The following is an 18850-nucleotide window of genomic DNA, read 5'->3' as shown; positions in this document are numbered from 1 at the left end:
ACGCGCTTGCGTTGGAACTCCAACAACCTAAAGTAGTACCACCAATCCCTTAGTCATATCTTCAGCTCTCCAGCAGATAATCGCTCAAATTGTTGTGTCAAAATTATGCAGATCTTCAAGCAATTCAAAACGCCAGACGCGAGTATCAGACACAAACACTGTCATCCCTATGATCCCATAATACAGCAAAATAAAGCGGACCTACGCAGGGCCATTCGCAATTTGAAGCTTCTTCCAATAGCTGATCGTCTTCTGGCCAAAAAACAACTAAAAGCTATTCATACATCATGGTGTAAGGGCCAGCGTTTGCTTCAATATCAACGCAATGGGGAGAAAATGTTGTGCCAAATATTAATGAAATCAATGAGTGGCATTTGGGCTTACTTGAATGAGGCCACATATAAAACGCAAGAATCTGTGCAAATGAATGCCATTCTTAGCGAAGTTTGGCAAGTGTACTATTCCAAATTGTATTGTTCTCCATTTCAAAACTTGATTCCAAACATGTGTGACCAATGTATGCCACATATTTTTCAATTTCAATTACCGATATTCAACATTGCATTATAAACTTAAGTCGATCACGAGCAACAGGCCCGGTTGGTCTTCACAATGGTATGCGTAAAGATCACCTGTACGAATGGGCAAATATTCTTTATCAGATATTCAGACACACACTTATAACAGGATCCATTCCCAAATCCTGGAAGCAATCCATCATATTACCCATTTTCAAAAAAGGCAAAAGAGACAATACTGCATCTTATCGCCCAATTGCCTTATTAGATTGCCCGGGTAAAATTTTCACACAACTAATCTTGAATAAAGGTAACTTATCGTTAGATTTGAACAACTTACGTGACCCATTCCAAACAGGCTTTCTTCCAGGCCTTGGTACAGATGTCAATATCTTCACTCTAAATAGTAATATTCAACAAGCGCAACACCAACAGCAACCACTTTACACCGCTTTCATAGACTTCAGAATGGCATTCGATGCTGTCCCCCGTGAGCTTCTTTATAAAAAACTGATGGACAAGGGGTGCCCATGGTCCATTTCAAAATGGCTCATTGACCTACACAGATACCTCGATCCAGATCAAATTGTCCAGCGAAGGCCTATTGTCAGATCCAATCCAAACTGCATGTGGTTTAAAACAAGGTTGCCTATTGGCATCTGCAATGTTAGATTTTTTCATCTCAGATATGGGTCAGAGTTTTGAGACAATTGTTGCAAATGCTCCGAAAATTAATGGCGTCCATGTAAAATGTTTGCTGTACGCTGATGATATGGTTCTCTTTTCAAAAACCCCTAAAGGGCTACGTGCACTACTGGGTGCTCGTGATGGATATACTACGAAAAATTGTATTTCATTCAATCTAATGAAAACAAAAATTATACAATTTGGTAAACAGAAGCAACGTATTGCCACCTATAGATGGCCTCTTCAAAACTGCAATCTAACCTCAGTTACCTCATATATATACTTAGGCACATACAGAACTAACTGCCCCAATCAGAACACCAATCATTATGCAAAGCAGAAATTAATGATTGCCATTTCTCAAACTCGATTAAAGGAAAATAATGCAAATTTTTTCGATAACCCCCATGATTGTGTATTACAAACAGAAGTTATATCCAGTCATCTTATATGGCACTGAGGCCTTTCCAGGTAAATCATACCAATATTGGTCAATCATAGAAGGGTGTTATTGGAAGCAAGCTCTTAACATACCATTATTCGAACCCATCTGTATCCTTAGACACAAGCTTGGTCTTCTATCGCTCTATGCAATCTATAAATGGAAACTATGCTCACTATCGCAAATGTGTGCTGGGCGCTAATCAATCTGGTCTATTAGGCATCATATTGGCCCATCTTCTGAGATCTGCAGATATCTTTGCAGTGACATGGAGAGACATGGCTCAAAAGATTATTAACAACACAGGTATTTCCCTTGTCCTGCTGATTGAAAATACGGATAAGGCCAAAAAACACCTTTGGGAATACGACTGGATCAAAACCAGGTCTGCATGCCTTCTATACCAGAAATTCCAGAAAAATCCATTTGCTTTAAAACGATTTGCTTTAAAACGATATGGAGAACCAGAGAACTACTTAACCATGTTCCCTAACTCGCGTCAACTAAATGATTACTTGCGATTTCACCTTAACATCTGGCCCATTAAGGAGGTTTTATGTGCCCGTAGAATCATAGCAATTACTGAGCTATACTGTCGATTTTGTCAAACTGCACCAGAAACAATGATGCATTTATGTGTAGATTGCACGATGTTATTACCACAACAAACTTTACAATTTGCAAACCGGTTTACTGGATATGTGACTGTAACGAACACACGATTCTGGGATCTGCTATTTCATACTAACCTGAGAATCATAAGATATGCCATTCTTAACTTTCTTTATAGTTTAGATTTACTAAAAAGGCCAGTTATTATGAGTCATTTGTAACAGACAGAGCAGGAGATTGTGTTATGTTAAAGGAAGACATTTTTCCCATAATGTATTATTTAGTATACTCTCTATTCCCAGGAGTTATTTTGCTGTTGAATATTCATGACATTTTTGCTGTACTCTCTGTACATTAATTTCAACACTTTAATCTTTTCTTTTAGCATCATATGCAACTAATTGTATATATTTTAATAATGTTTTGCTTATGTAAGATATTGTATTTTATGTTGAAAAATCAAGTTAAGTTGATTAAAGCAACTTGCACTAATAAAAAAAAAAAGAATCACCAGTCCCATGGAGACAGTGAGCTGCTGGGGGATAGAGAGGCAAGGAAGGATGGCCCTGAGGAGGATCAGCTTGCAGAGTGACCTCACAAAGACGTCAGTCATGTGATGACAGAGGGTGAGTGTTGAGTGGAAGATTATCACAGGCTATCCGCAAACATGTCATTGAGCAAGAATATGGACAAGAGAGGCTGGGGAGTGATTGACATGGAAGGAGGGTGCAGGTGTGTTGATGCGGATTGCCTCCATGTGCAGCACATGGCCTGTATGCAGTCCCCATCATAACAAGCACGTATCAGTCAAGCATTGCATGGGTCACACATGGAAGTTATGACTACATAGCCTGAACTGGCAGTCAATCACAGCACATCACCCAAGCAACATACACATGGCCTGGACACACACGCATGGACCACCGGACATAATCTCAAGATCAGGGAGGTCTCCCATGCCTTGGATCTGATCCTCTGCAATGAACCCTCCAGCGATCACCTCATGTTGTGTGAGTTAATCGTCCCACTGCCAGTCACCAGAGCAGAGGCGTAATTAGAAGCCCGCTTGTTTTTAGCTCAGCGTTTGAGGTCATTCCAACGCTTCGAGCAATCATCAGCCGTGCGCATCACAAATCCCAAGGCACTAATGCGGTCCGCAATGCACTGCCAATGGGCCCTACACGGAGGAGGCGTAGAATGGCACCCTGCCGTCACCAGCATGTCGCAGCCGTGTTCCGACACGTAGCCCACAAGTGCGTCCAGTTCCACATTATTGAAACTCTGCTTCCTTGACGTGCCGGAGGGCCGAGCCGTGTCTGAGATCCCAGCCTGTTCCATAAGAGCACGCTTCTTCCTCTTGAGAGGTGGTGCGGACCCTGAGTGGCTTCCGCCACTCCAGTCAGTAGGGGCTGAAGCGCAGGTGGACTGCCCACTGGAAGCAGGCAATTGCATGATGACCTAAGGTCTCACTGCAGGCATTGGCTGCTGGGTGCTGTTGCCAGGACCCTGCGCCACAAATGCCTCGGTGTGAGGGGCCGGGACCAACACTGTCCCGCCTGGGTGACTCAGACTCGGGGTGGTGTCACCTACAGCTGCCCCTGCAGCCTCCACACCCTGGCTACTCGGGGCAGCAGATGACATTGCTGCCCCAGATCCACGTTGCCTGGTGACAGCAACTTTCACCACCACACGTGGCTTGGACTTCGTGACACGGAAGTCGGGCCAGTGAGTCATCCTGTGCCTGTTCTGTGACCAATCTGGGCCAGGCTAGCAGGCCCTGAGCTGGGGTTGTGTCAGCTGCATCTCCCTGACCCGCTGAGGGGGGGAGGGAGGGCATAGCGTGCCTGAATGGTCCTGGACACTGCCCTCGTGGGCCACCCTGCCCACGTCGCCCACCGCAGCCACCCTGCCCACGTTGCCCACTGCTGCCACCGTGGCCACGCTGGCCATGTCCCCTACCGCGGACACCTCTTAGAGGTCACCCAGCTTTGCCTCCCTTACCACTTGGTGGCCTCCCAACCATGGCACTGATGTACTTGTGCGAATGGGAGGTGCAGAAAACAATTGTCCTGGGCAATTGGGGTGAAGGGGGCAGGGTACTAGATGGAATAGGTACCCCTGTGCTTCTGCAAGGCTGTCTGTGACCCCCTGGGTAAAAATGATGGGTCACGCAATGCTCAGCCATCCGAAAAACAAAACGTGCACGCAAACCCTCGGTAGCCCACGTGCGCGGAACTAACATCCTGCAGTACGCTGTGGCACGTAGAAACACAAAAAAGGCATACGCGTGGAACACGCAGGCTACTATAACCTCCTAACTGGGGTACGCGACACACAGGGGCAACCACAGTGGGAATAATACATGCGCGACTCACCGCCTGCCTGGAAAAATGAAGAAAAAAAACATGCACGTGTGCGCATCGGCAACTCCCCCGCCAAAACAAGAAGTAAGCACTGCTGCAGTAAACAAGTAGTACGCACTGCAACCGTTGTGAAGTAATCGCGTGTGAACCCACAAGAAGAAGAATCACACAAGTCGGTCCCCACGAAAAGCATGTACAGCAAAATGGCATCCTACGCAGACTTTTAACCCGTACCGAAGGCAACGCCAGAGCGCGTCACTTCACTGACGCGCTAAGGGCCTTTCCTCGAATTACACGCCAACGCGCTGTTTTTGCACGTGCGGAGTCACTCTGCATCAAGCTGGCCATGCGACAACACACGGAAGACCACTCTCCTGCCCACAAGGCCATTTAACTGACCCCCCACCCCCCAATGCCCTGAGCTGCCTCCTAAGAGCCATCCGCTGCTGCCAGCCAGTGTGCCTGCTGCCAACGTGCCCTGCAATTTGGTGCCTGCACAGAAGATATTGCCAGGGATCCTGTTGCTGCGACCACCCCTGCTGAAACAGAAGACGCCCGACTGCTGTACCATTGCTCCACAGCCCAGCCCCAGGACCCAGTTACCCACCCACACCTGCCTCGGGGGTTGCCATGTCAGACCAAACACCATCTGGGGCCAGTGGCAACCTCCCGGCAGAGAGGCAGAGGGCTGCCAGCTTCACTGCCAATGAAGTTGGCATCCTGGTGGAGCAAGTCCTGGGGCATTATGATGCCCTCTTCTCAACATTGTGCACCGACAAGGAAGGACGGAGGAGGATATCATGGGTGCCATCAACGAGGAGGGGGTAGCATCCCGCGACTACAAGCATGTCCTGAAGCGCTGGGAGGACTTCAGGTCCAGGACCCTCCACAAGGCCTGTTGCCTCGTGGAGGCCGAGGATGAAGTGGGGCGCCAGGCACAGTTCAGCAACAAACAGATGAGGGTCCTGGAGCGCATACGCCCAGTGCTTCACCACCAGGTCCTACTGTTGAAGTCCTGTCTGGAGTCGAGTGGTAAGTGTCCATGTGTTCTTGTCCAGCATAGTGCATGTTGAGGTGTGGCAGGAGTGTGCACCTTGCCCTTATGTCTGGCATGCCCCACGTATGGATGTCTGTGTGCAGAGACATGACAGTGCTGCATGTGAGTCCAGTCAAGAGTGTTCCACATCAATGGTGTCTGTGTTGCAATGCATGATGTGCACCAGCATGTGGCGCACACCTCTACATGCCTGTGTCTGGATTTGGCCATGTTTGGGGTGTGATATATGGATGCTTATGTCACCTTCATGGTCATGCATGGTGTACACGTGCGTGTGTCTGAGTAGTGTGTGTGACTGGAAAACACCATGGATGCATGACACATGACCATGCGTGAATTGACTGATGCGGCCTAGTTGTCCATGAATGCACTGTGACGGGAGGTAGACATGGCCAGATGCAGCACTGTCCGGTGCTGTGTGTGCATGTGATCAGCATGTCCCATGATGCATGTGAGGTTCAGCCCCCCCCATTCTGATGTTCAAACGATGCCTTGGACATGGATGCAAATGTCTGTTGCCCGTGCCATGCGTGTTTGTGCATGTGTGTTGCTTGCACTGACCCCATGTGTTGTGGACGGTGATGATGGTTGTGACGTTTAACAGTGTGACTCGTGCATTTGCTTTGTGTCTAGCAGACTATTGTTCAGTACCCGGATGCTTGCGTTCAATGTCTCCCTATCTACAGCGGCGATTGAGGAAGAGGGCGGAGACGGCGCTGTGGAGCAAAGCGGCAGGGATGCCTCCACCAGGCGGAGACGCAAGGCCCAGTCACCCTCCCAGGTTAGGTCATCTTCCCGGGAGTGAGGGGACTGGTGCCGCGTCCGTGACTACGGACGCAGCTGCAGAGGGGATGACCAAGAGGGCGAGGATGGACGTGGGCTCCTCGGCAGCAGAAGGGGCAGGTGAGCCCCCACAGGGGTAATCCAGTGCGGAAGAGGGACCCAGGTTGGTGGTGGGTGAGGTGGAGGAGGAGGCCGTATCAGACCCGCACATGGGGCCTGGAGGGGGTGATGGCACCGGTGCACTTGGTGCAGTCCAGGAGCAGGGGCCGGAGGCAGCGCAGGTCGCCACGGAGAGGCCTGTGCCTAATCCTGTCCCTGGTACTGTGACTGCATTACTGTATCACTGTGCACCAGCACGGATGCCTCAGTCCAGGCCCGTCCGCAGGGAGAGGATGAGACCACGTCAACTGACCTTCCTCTACCTGCAGACGAGGCAATCCGTGACAGGGTTGAGCCCGGCCTAGTCGGTGTCGCGATGCGCACAACAAGCGTCATTCGTGATGATGTGCATGCTTCCTGGCAGGGCCACGCACGTCATCAGGAACAGGTGTGCGCCATCCTGAACTGGCTAGGACGGCCCATTGTCACGGCTTTGCTACATGTGCAGGGCCTTGGTGCGACCCCCTCCTCCTCTTCATCCACTATGCGCCAGTCGTACTCCATGCCGTCTTCCGGCCCACATGCCACCAGGGCCCCTGTGGACATGTCTCCTCCACCACAGCCAGTCTGGTGGAGATCCCATCCCTGCCAAATTCGGGAGTCGGAGGTTCAGCAGAGGTGGTCACCCCAGCAACAGGACCCCTGGCAAGGGAGGTTGTGCAGGCACGTTCGAGCAGGGCATGTGCACGACGGCCCCGGGGGTTGTCAGCGTCCCGGAGGCAGTCGTGGTGGCACAGACAGATGGCATCAAGGCAGCAGCAGGCTCCACGTGGGAGGAGTCAGGACTCGGGCCAACTACATCATGGGGGCAGGCATCGGCCAAAGGGCAGGAGGACCCAGGACGAAGTGTGTCTTCCGTGTGGCAGCGGATGGGCCAGCAAATAGGTGCAGAGCGGCGGCGGGCAGAGGGCATAGCTCACCATGGTCAGGGCGGAGAACTCCATGCGACGGGCAGAGTTCCTCTAGGAGACTCGCAGTGAGTTGGTCAGGTGCACGGCGGAGTCCCTGCGAGCCCTCGAGGCAAGAGCCGAGTCCTGTCTCTGGGCTATAGACACGGAGTTCAAGGATGCCCTGGCCAAAACTCTTGGTAACAACGGTGAGCCGCCACTGTATATAGTTCTTTAGTGTTAGGTTTCCTTTCTTTTTGTTTGGAGGACATGGACATTGCTCCACTTTTTGTATATAGTTGTTTTTTATAGGGTGTTTTTTAGGATCATTCAGCCTTTTGGGATCTTGGACCCTTCATCCTTTCTTGTACATAGTTGGACTTTTGTGGATTGTTTGGCTTTTATTTTCCCATGGAGTAATGGTTTATTTTTATTTTTTTCCTTTGGAACTGCAAACATTACTTTGGACAAGGACCAGTTTCAGGATTTTCTCTTTTTTGGATTTTCATATTCATTTGGATTTTGCATTTCAATTAGTTTACGTTAATTTCATTTCCATTCTCATTTTTTATTTTTATTTGGTGTATTTTCATTTTTTTTTTACACATTTTCATTTAGTCCAATCTGAGTGTTGTCTGCTCTGAACTGTTTAGTGCATTTGTCAATCGCCATTGGCTCAAGCATGTGTCACTGCTGTGTGGCTATGTTGGACATGTATTTGGGTGCATGCATGTGTGCTTTTATGAATGCCATGCCAGGGGGCCAGTACTGTGAAGTGGGGCCATTGGATGGGTGTGGCGTTGCACTGGGGGGAGGGGAGGGGCAGCGTGGGGTGGTATTTGGGTGGACATATGGTACATGATTGTATGTTGTGACAATGTGTTTGGTGGGGGAACATGAGTCGGGGCCTGCCTGCAGGTTGCCGTCACTGGTGGGGTGGGGGGACATCAGTCGGGGCCTGACATGGTCACGGGTGATGGGGGTCCCTTGTGGTGTGGGCTGCCTGCAGGCATGGTCACGGGTGATGGGGGTCCCTTGTGGTGTGGGCTGCCTGCGGGCATGTTCACAGGTGATGGGGGAGTCCCTTGTGGTGTGGGCTGCCTGCAGGCATGGTCACGGGTGATGGGGTGTCCCTTGTGGTGTGGGCTGCCTGCAGGCATGGTCACGGGTGATGGGGATCCCTTGTGGTGTGGGCTGCCTGCAGGGTGTGTTCGCAGGTGCTGCCAGCACGTGCAGCATTTTGCACGCGATTCGACAGGCACGAGCGGGGTACGCGAGGCGATTTTCACACGATTTCGCTTGCGCGAGCCGGGTACCCATTTGTGGGGTTACAGTAGGCCCTTTTCACACGATTTGGCTGCCACAAGCGGGGTACGCACTGTTTTTCACACGAATACGGTGTAGGGGGGCTTTATGCTGGACCAGGGTTAGCGTGGACATTTGCGCCGTATTGGGGATTTCTATGGCTTTTTCTGGCAGAAGGGGCGTAACTGGCGCTGCTGGATGTTTTCTGCGCTACGGCTGCAAATGGCTCGTGAAATCCATGAATACAGTGCGCCAAAATGCCATTTTGCGCTGCGCCTAGTGCACACGTGGCGCACGCTCCCTCTCTGCTCCAGGCATGTGCGCTACTTCTGCACTGAATTCTATGAATTGGCCCCTTAGATTATTCATAGAAAAATGTCTTCCCTCTTTTTAAATTGTTAATCCGCGATTCCCTACTTGCTCACAAGTGTCACTTGAAAATCTGTAATGGAACAATATACATCACTGCCTGATCCATGTCTCATGTAAATTAAAATGTGTTTATACTCATGAAGGAAATAGCGACACCTCACTTATATGCAAATCCAGGCTGCCTGCCTTCAAATAGAAGGTCCACAGTCATAACATCAATATAGTAAGGAAATGTAACATTAGCACAATATTTGTGCACCTTCCCCGATCAAAAATTTTGAATTTTTATGCGCCTTAGTTCTAAATATATAATGCCATTTAGATATCACGTGCCCATGCAGAGGCATTGCAAAATAGGAAGTTTTGCATCTGCAAATGCCCAAATATTTTGGAAATTGGTAGAACCATACTTAGACTGAAGAAACATATCCATGCAGATTTTATCCGTAATCAGATTAGTAAAAATTATCCATGATATGCTGGAAGAAGATCTACATGCTGCATCTTAAATATAGATGGTTCATATTTTATAATTGGATAATTTGTTCAAAGGACTTTCTTTATGTTGCAGCTGCACACACAAATGGCCATTGAATTATTAATGGCTGTTAATATCGATATCTTAATATTTGCATTATATGTATTGAATTCATGAATTGTCATTGTTCATTTGAATTGCTTTTATGTAAGATTTCATAAACCAATTCACAATAATTCCAAGACACCTCACTACACAGTGGTTGAAATTGGAATACATGGAACAGGAGCTGAAGTAGCTCCTGGGTGTCGAGAATTTCCTCATAGCCAGGAGTTACTCATCATGACCCAGGAGCTATTAAAGTCTCATGAAGGATTTCAGGACTGGGTACATTTAATCGAGGATGTTCAAATATTAATGAGCACGCTCGTAAAAAACAAATGCAGAGGTTGAAAAATTATAGTTTTGTTTAGCTAATTAACGCAGAGAAGCACAAGTTGGAGTGCCTGAAAGAAGGTGGAACTTGCTTTTTACGCCCTCTAACATTTGTCTGCATCTAAAATGCACACACAATATGGCTCACTTTCAAGTGTTGGATTGCAGTCTTTTGCTTTATTCCGGACTGTAGATTCCACTCAGCCTCTTTCCATTTTGCATTACATTTTGTCACTTTAACTTCCCTCTTGATATTGCCATTTCTTGCCTGTCAGTTCTTCTGTCTTGCTGCTGCCTCTCAGTCATTAACTATCGTTGCTGTTCCAACCATACCTCTACCTCTGCATTTGTTTCTGTTACTGCATCAATCACTGTGGCTGTCTCTTTACTGCCACATTTTTATCTCTGCCACCTCTTTGTGTGAGGACGTCTCAGTCCGAGCATGCCCTTGGTCCGATCACTTTCTGGTGTCCTCTCTCGTTCACCCTCCTGCCCCCCCCTGATGACCAATGGGGTCCCCATATCACAAAATCAAGAAATTTTTAAAAAGTTGTTCCCGAGAACCTATCCCCCATTCTTAAAACCAAACTCATCGGGCTTGAAACATTCATAATGCTACAGACCTGGCTAACTTCCTTGTGGGAACCCTGAATGAAGTTGTCAATTCTCTCGCCCCGCTCCAAACCAGAGTAATAAAGCCAGCTTTCACTAAGAATTCCTGGTTTAAATCAGGTTATTCTTGACCGGAGGCATTCAAAAAGGGTAGCAGAAAAAAACTGGCGCAAATCCCCCTCGCCATTAATGCTTGCCCTTTACAAACAAGCGGTACTTAAAGTCCGGTATCATGGCTGCCAAGACAGCCACCTTCAATAATAGAATCGCTCAAGCCAAGAGTAACTCCAAAGAGCTCTTTACGATCCTAAAGGAATTTGAAAGAAAATCAGTCATAGGAAAAACTCCCACCAAGGATTCAAAGTGGTGTCAGGCAATCCACGATGAATACAAACACAAAATCACTAAATATCAAGAGGCTATCTTTGCCCATAAAAAGGCTAATCCATTCACAGGAGCGAACACCTCCATCCCTGGGTCTAATCCCAGGCAGGCTCCAGCCTTGAAAGATAATGAGTTCACTTTCTCCCCCTGCTCCGAGGACGACTTGTCCAAAATTATAAGTTCTAAGAAACCTACCATTTGTCAGGGACATCTGCCCCTCTAGTGTCTTTAAAAACTGCTTAGACATTTTGGTTCCATGGGTCACCAAGCTGGTGAACCTGTCCTTTGCCAAAGGCCTGGTGCCCCAGTTTTTGATGGAAGCATGGATCACGCCCCTTCTCAAAAAGAGTAACCTTGACCCCTTCCAAGCTGGGAACTATCATCCCATCATGAACGTCCCATTTTTGCTCAAGGTGCTGGATCGAGTAGCATTTCTACAATTTCAGTGTTACATTGACAGAAACAACATTCTTGGCCAATGTTAGTCTGGCCAGACATGGCACTGTGACTACCCTTCTTGATTTAAAATCTAATCTTTCCGTTATCGTGGATGATGGTCACCCCGCCCTTTGACGCTGCTAGACTTCTCGGCAGCCTTTGACCTTGTGGATCACTCCCTTTTGGTCACTCGGTTGCGAGAGGTTGCAGGCCGCTCCGAGGCTGCCGTTCGGTGGGTTGCATCCTTCCTAGGACCCTACAATGCTAGAGTAGCGCTGGATAGTGCAGAATCCACTCCAGACGCCATCTCATGCGGGGTACCGCAGGGTTCCTGTATTTCTCCTACTCTTTTTAACATTTATCTCCTGCCTTTCCTGACACTTCTTGATGACCTGGGTGTACAATATTCCAATTACGCCGATGACACCCAGGTTGTCCTGAACCTTTCGGGCATCTACGCGAAAGACATGGCAAGCATTACTGTGGTCTATCGCGCCATCCAGGCCTGGATAGCAGCCAATGCGCGGGCACTATACAAAGACAAAACAGAGGTTCCGATGGTTGCCTCAGGGTCTCGATTGAAAAAGCTACCTGCAGACTTCCAAAGCTTCAACATCGCTGGTTCCACCGTCCCAGTGGAGAAAAGTGTAAAGACCCTTGGTGTCACGTTCAATGCTGAACTTACAATGAAATTTCAGGTTGCCCCCCTCCGGGTGTCCTGGAAACTCCTCAGCCACATTCGCCGCTTCCTGTCAACTGGTAACATGTCCCTCCTTGCCTCTGCATTGGTCAACTCGCGTCTGGATTACTGCTTGTTCCTGGGCACTTCGCAGGCGAACTTTGCAGCACTCCAGGTGATTCAAAGTGGGGCAGTCCGGGCAAGTAAGGGTCTTGCCAGACGAGTTCACATAACCAACGCAAGGAGGGAGCTTCACTGGCTTCCCATGAGACATTGTGTTACTCACAAGGCCCTAATGCGGAGTCACAAATGTCTTCATCTTTAGGCTCCATCCTATCTCAAGGAGCGTACTAGTCTACTAACCTTGACGCCCTTTCTGATCCTCCAACCAGACGAGCCTCCAACAACCAAAATTCAAACTGAAAGGTTTCAGTGGTACCACTTTCAACATGCAGGCCCCCCTGGCCTGGAATCTAACAAAGATACTACCCTTGTCGGATTTCAAGAAAAGGATCAAGACCCATCTCTTTAACCTTGCATAACTGCACCTCACCTCCCCTCTCTCCTCCTGACTCTTGTTGTCTTGTCTGTGTTTTTAAGTGCGCCGAGACCTAGGGGTGCGCGGCACATAACAAACATTTAAATAAATAAATGACACCTCTTCTTCTCACATTCTCTGTGCTGCAGAATGAGGAGCCAATACAAAGGGTGTCCCAAATTCCACGAGATGCAAACTACAACTGTGTGTCCAGTACATATGAGTCAAAGAAATTCAGTGAATGTTTTGCAAATGAATAATACCCAACAAGGAGGAAAGGTATAGACTTAAGTTACCTAATAACATAATCCTACAAAACATAATCCTACAAAGCACAGACTACTAATGTGACTTAAACATTTTTCTTTTCTAAATAAAGGCGCAAATTCAAATATTACAGCAATTTTCTTTTATTTACATATGAGCCATTGCACTTTAAATATTGTGTAGATGCCGTTACCTAAAGCACCTTCTATGAGAATGCCCAACCACATAGTTAAAGGTGTGTGGCATCGGTTGGCTTAGGGAGTCAAAGGAAGCTCCTGGTAGCTGTGGTGAAGCATACCAGGCTCTTCCAGGTTACACATGGAGCACAATTGCTCCCAGCTCCCCTCAATTTTGAACCCTGCCACAAACAACCGAAACTGTGCGGGGAAGGCTGGACAGATAACTGACCTAATCAGCATTTTCGTCGTAGAAATATGGAATGTCACACCTTTCAGAGAAAATCTCTTACCTGCAAGTTTTTCGGCCCTTAATTCCTGTAGGAGCTCCAACGAAGGAGCATGGACAACTTCCCCGAAAACTCCCTTGGTGAAGAAAATTTGTTGTCCACCCAACTCTACTCAATTCTTAGGACTTCATTCATATCCTGAAACGCTGAATATCCAGTTCAGGGAAACCTTACTCCCTTTAATAACCTGCAGACTAGGGTCTCCTCTGTTGGATCCCCATCTATGTAATCATGCCCTGCCAATATAGTGGACATATACAATGAACAGTCACATAAGCCCTGCTCTATTCAGCTAAACAAGAAACATCTAAAATATGTATCAGTTGAAACAGGATGGATGACCCTTTCCAGAAACCAGAGACTCCAGACAGACCAGGATGGTATGTAACTCTTGGCAGTACCAGGAGCCCAAGGAAGGTATACATTAGTTTTCAAAAACTGATTAGCAGAGTTTGCTAACTAAAATATTTTTGATTTTGCAAACACACCTATTTGATTAGCAATGTTGTATTAATATTGTTAATGTCACCAGAAGATATTTGTACCCAAGACAGAAAATTAGCTACATGTATGTGTACAGCTGAAGTAAGACATTAGTGACACGAGTCAGGAAAATGTAAAGGTTTGTTGCATGAATGTACACTGGTTTGCAATTATTTGAAAAATAACTTTTCTTGCCTAGCTCTCCCACACAGATCTGTGGCACTTTTAAGAGTAGAGGAGATGAAAACTGCTGCACTCTCTCCCCATTAGCCCCTTTGAACTTGCAGTGAACAGGAGAAAAAGAGGATGGAGAAAGCTCCGAGGGCAAGAGGAATTCAGGGTGATCTGTGCTTTCATTGAACAGGCTAAATTGGCTAGCTTTGCTACAAAAATGTCAACTTAATCACCAAACCTACAGAATTGCATAGCAAATTGCTATGCAACACTGCTTATTTTATGCCTTGCCAAGAGTCCATGATTACGGCCTCTTGAAAAGCTTACGAGTCACCACTTACTCCACACATCTTCCATGCCATCAACCTGTGAAATCAGATATCCAGGTGTTGGGAGTACCATTAGACTTGTCAAAAGATGATTGCCCAAAAACCAGAACAGTGTCACTAGGAATAGCTTCACTCTGCCTCCTTCTCTGTGCTAGAACACAAGGGAGATGAATGTTGGCTATGCACAGTATTCCAGGCACCAACATCTGCAGAAATGTATCTCTTGATTTTGCCTCTGTGTCTGCGCTCCAGCAAAATCAGCTGGACAGCTGGGTGTGGAGTCTGGACACTGACTGATCTGTTTTGCTTGTAACTCTAAGCAGCATCAGATTTTACGGATCTAACATCCAGTTGCTGTGGTCAAAGAGATACCTGAAGTTCCAGTCCGTTAGCACATTTGACAAACCTGGCATGGACTCTGCCTGGTCAAAAATCTCACTTTCTGGCCCATTATGCCAAAAGTATTTTAAAAGCTCCTTCAGCATCCCGCAATAGGGTGTGCCCCAAGATGGATCACATACCTCACCTCAAGACATTTTCAGAATGATGCCAGCACTGAACCAAGTCTCTGGCCAGGCACAGTCACCCAACTAAATAAGTGTGCTCCAAGCAGTTTATATGCAAATCAATCTTATTCTCCGACCACCCTGTTCCCAGTGTACATCTTCACATGCTTTCATTTTACCTCAACAGCCCACATTAGATTATATAATTGGAAACAGGGTAATTTTCCCAAAAAGGCTCTGTCAATCCAACCCCCATGAGCTCCATCCAACCCTCTCCAGTTTTTTTTTTAGTGCCGTATGGAAATATGCTAAACCCTTCTTTAGTAACTGCACTTTCAACTTGTGAAGGGCCCATGAGTGAAACGAGACCCGAAAATGGGTTGCAGGACAGGAAGTCCACTATTCAGGCAATATCTCCTGGGGAAACCTCCTGCCTTTCTTTAACAGTTGAGATCTCCCTCTTGATATCATCCATTTTCCACACTGTAATTTTCAGGGTGGCCGAAACCACGTCTACCAGAAACCCCAAGAATTCCATCCGCCATGAGGGCAATATCTCTAATTTCTCCTAACTATCCAGGAATCAGAAATCATGATGCAGTGCCACTGCAACTTGGCATTTCAGAACAGATCTGTCTTGCGCCATGAAGATTATATCTTCCAATAGGTTATTCTGAAGACTCATTCATACATTTCTGCAACCAGCCAGAGAAGTTGGGTAAAACTTCTCTGGAAAAAGACATCAAAAGGGCAGATTAGTTAACACCAGTTGACAAACTCAAGAGCCTTCCTTTCAATCAGGGGCAGGGTGGATCCTTGTGCTTGGACTAATACTTACAAGTGTGCATATAGTGACCGGTAAGCAGAGTCCAAACACAAGCGTATTAAAACTGCACAATGACCCAGAGTAAGGATCTCTGGACCATGACAATGGCATGTTCACCCCAGAATAGATCGTGCACCCTAGATTTTCCAGCTGAAGCTCCCTCTTCACCCAAATAATGGCATTTCAGCCTATGTGAAACTGAAATGTCTCCTAGACAAGTAAAGAGCATGCTGTGGGCACATTTTCAAAGGACAGGCATGGAGTTTAAAGTGGGCAGTGCCCCGGAAGTAGACCCAAAGCTACTGTATACAAGCAGTATCGGGAACTAAAGAAAGGAGTCGACATGTGGACAGTTTGGGAGGCCTGGAAGTATGAATATATTGGATACGGCAGAAGATGCAAAAAAGACAGCAGGCCGTTGGATACCTTCACTTAAGGGGGGTTGTGTTTAGAGGACCAGCACAGTGATCCTGCTCAAGATCGATCCGAAGCTAAGAAAACGTGCAGGATCGGAAGCAAGACCAGCAGCTCCTGGTCAGCGGTTCCAGGGCCCATTTGGTTAGAAAATGGGGAAGTTTGTAGGCACGTATGTGACCTTGGACAAAACCCAGACCTCCATCCAGAGTATTTTCCGGCCAAAGGTTTTCAGCGGGGCAGGTACAGCAAAGGTGGAGTGTTCTGCCACTTCCAGCAACAGTACAGGCCTCGAGCAGAGTGGAATCCCAGCAATGGCAGGGTCAACATCAAGTGCAGACATTCTTCCCCAGGAAAGGTCATGGTGGAAAAGGCAGCACTCTTCCCCACAGCCATTATAGAAGGTGCGAGTGCTCAGTGCAGATTGTGTAAAGGTATAGGGGTGTTGGTTCAGTTGGTCCTAAATTGGAGATAGATTTCAGGTGATCCGGTTTGTGCATGTCTTCAAGATAGTTTTACTGGTGCCCAGTGTCAACGATGGAGGTCCCAAATATGCACTCTTTTTGCAGAGGAATAGCATCTGATAGACTACCAGGCACAGAAACTGGTCAGGAAAGGGGATATAGTTCCTTCAGTGAATCATCTAGGCAGATTCGTCAGCAACTTTTATTAGTGCAAAATATTTAACAGAGTCCTTAAATTGGTAAAACCTAAAGATATATAAGGAATTAACCTCCAAATCGACATGTTTCTTCCTGAGGCTTGGTGTGCAAGGTTATATCTGTGGAATGTGTCCACCCTGTACCTGCTTGAAAGGAAAGCTCTTCAGTTTGCCAAAGGGATCCACAGAGTTTGACCAAATGGAGCATCTGGCAGTACCATCCACAAGTGGAAGGAGGGTAGAAGAGCAGTCCTCTTCCATCTGTAGGATCCTCTCACTGAGTCTTGACTCCATAGTGTCATAGCCCCTGGCAATGTCCGAGCCTTGCGCCTGTTCCCTCCAGCATGCTGGGTGTGTGTCAGTCTTGTTTCCAGTAATGCTAACTACTTGTAGTGGCTTAAATAACTCGAGGACCACTATTCTTGCTGTCAACTAGTGGAGCCTACCAGTCTTTAAATGAAAGTTAGCAGCTAGCTCCACTTACAGAAACCTCCGTTGTTCCTCAGGATTAGATCAGGCATGCTGTACTGCTGAGGGATGGCACAAGTGAGAGAATAGGTGCTTGGCGGGCAATTCCTTCATGCACTGCTATCCCAAGTTACTCCATTATCTCAAAGCACCCTTGGCGGCCAGAGGAGATCACTCTGACATCCTAACGCTACTTCTGCAACACAGTCTACATGTGAGCAAGAACAGACTTCCTTCCAACTATGTCTGGCAATGTCTGAAGCCCTTGCTAGTAGTTCTGCTCTGTGTGCACTTCACGGGCAGTAAGACAAAGGGATCTCCTTCCCACAGAGAATGCACACCTCTCGCTCCTCCCTGCCCGTGTAGGCAAGGATGTCAGTCAGTGAACAGGCGAGTAGAGAGGAAAACGCGTGAAAAAAAGAAAACTGCTGAGAGAACAGACAGCGCATCACACAAAAGAGGAGGATGGGTGTGAGATGCAGAGGGTGACTAGTGCATCGGTTCATGTGATGGGTTTCACTGCAGAGTCATGAAAAATGCAATGTTCTGGTTATATTGTTAGGTTTGCTGCTCTGAGTTCTAAGAAAGCAAAGCATAACACAAAGACTGCCATGGAATATAAAAAAGCATCAGAAATACATCTGGTATTTGCAAAAACCAGCCAAAACAAACACTCCTCCTCAGTTATACCAGATCCAGACACCAACACAAAACATACAAGATCTACTTTTTATCATGCACTTTCACTCCAGTACATAATCCGGAAGGAAGGGAACAAAGTAAAACATTGAGCATGAGTGGACTTGCCCTTACTAGGCAAGCAAAGAAAATTAACACACAGGTACTCACTTGTGAAACATTCAATATTTGTAAAGTGAACGTACTGATGCCAGTAATGTTTCTTTCTTCACAGTTCACTTTTGGGGTTTTCATGCTTTCTGTGGCGTTAGACTCCTCAGTTTCAGGCAATACATCCAAAATAGGTGCATTTTCCTCTTCTTGAACTTCTAAATAGAATTTCTCCAAAGTGAGGAGGCCTTCAGGTGCTTGGCATTCGAGGCCCTCACTCATTGCATCGCAGGTACCTTCTTCAGACTCTGTTGCGTATTCATCTGTGTTACCTTCAGAAATTACTGAGAGTCGTGGCACGCGATAGTTACTGTGAAGTTCAGATCCCAACATTGCATCTGCCATCTCTGCAGTCTTGTACTGGACGGGCTCAGAAGACAAACCATCTTCCTCAGCATTAACACGAAAGGCTTCTTCTACTAGTCGAGAAAACTCTTCTTCAACTTGTTTCGCGGACAGTGAATCATAACTTTCATGTCCTGCAAAAGGCAACAGTTGCATGTCAAAATTGTGTTTTTGTAATTATTGCTACAAACTGAAAAAACTAAAATAACAAAAAACAATAGTATTTTATATAGAAACCTTGTTTAGGGTGCCCCAAGATCACATTTGAGATATTAAAGCGCTCTTCAAAACGTTGCAAAACCATTTTTAGCTG

At 47.0% G+C, this 18850-nt stretch overlaps 1 protein-coding gene across 1 annotated transcript in view; it reads right to left on the bottom strand.

The window, feature by feature from the left end:
* The window catches only part of TXNDC15 (thioredoxin domain containing 15), a 360487-nt gene that overhangs the window by 287027 nt on the left and 54610 nt on the right, over positions 1-18850 (bottom strand). Inside the window, exon 2 of the mRNA XM_069652576.1 lies at positions 18193-18671. Within this exon, the coding sequence (XP_069508677.1) occupies positions 18193-18671 (479 nt within the window). The remainder of the gene's footprint in view (positions 1-18192; positions 18672-18850) is intronic.

This window comes from Ambystoma mexicanum, chromosome 3p (genome assembly GCF_040938575.1).
Source record: "Ambystoma mexicanum isolate Mex_15411 chromosome 3p, UKY_AmexF1_1, whole genome shotgun sequence".
NCBI classification, from domain to species: domain Eukaryota; kingdom Metazoa; phylum Chordata; class Amphibia; order Caudata; family Ambystomatidae; genus Ambystoma; species Ambystoma mexicanum.
Note: the sequence above shows the minus strand (reverse complement) of the source record. Positions and strands in the feature narration are given on the sequence as shown.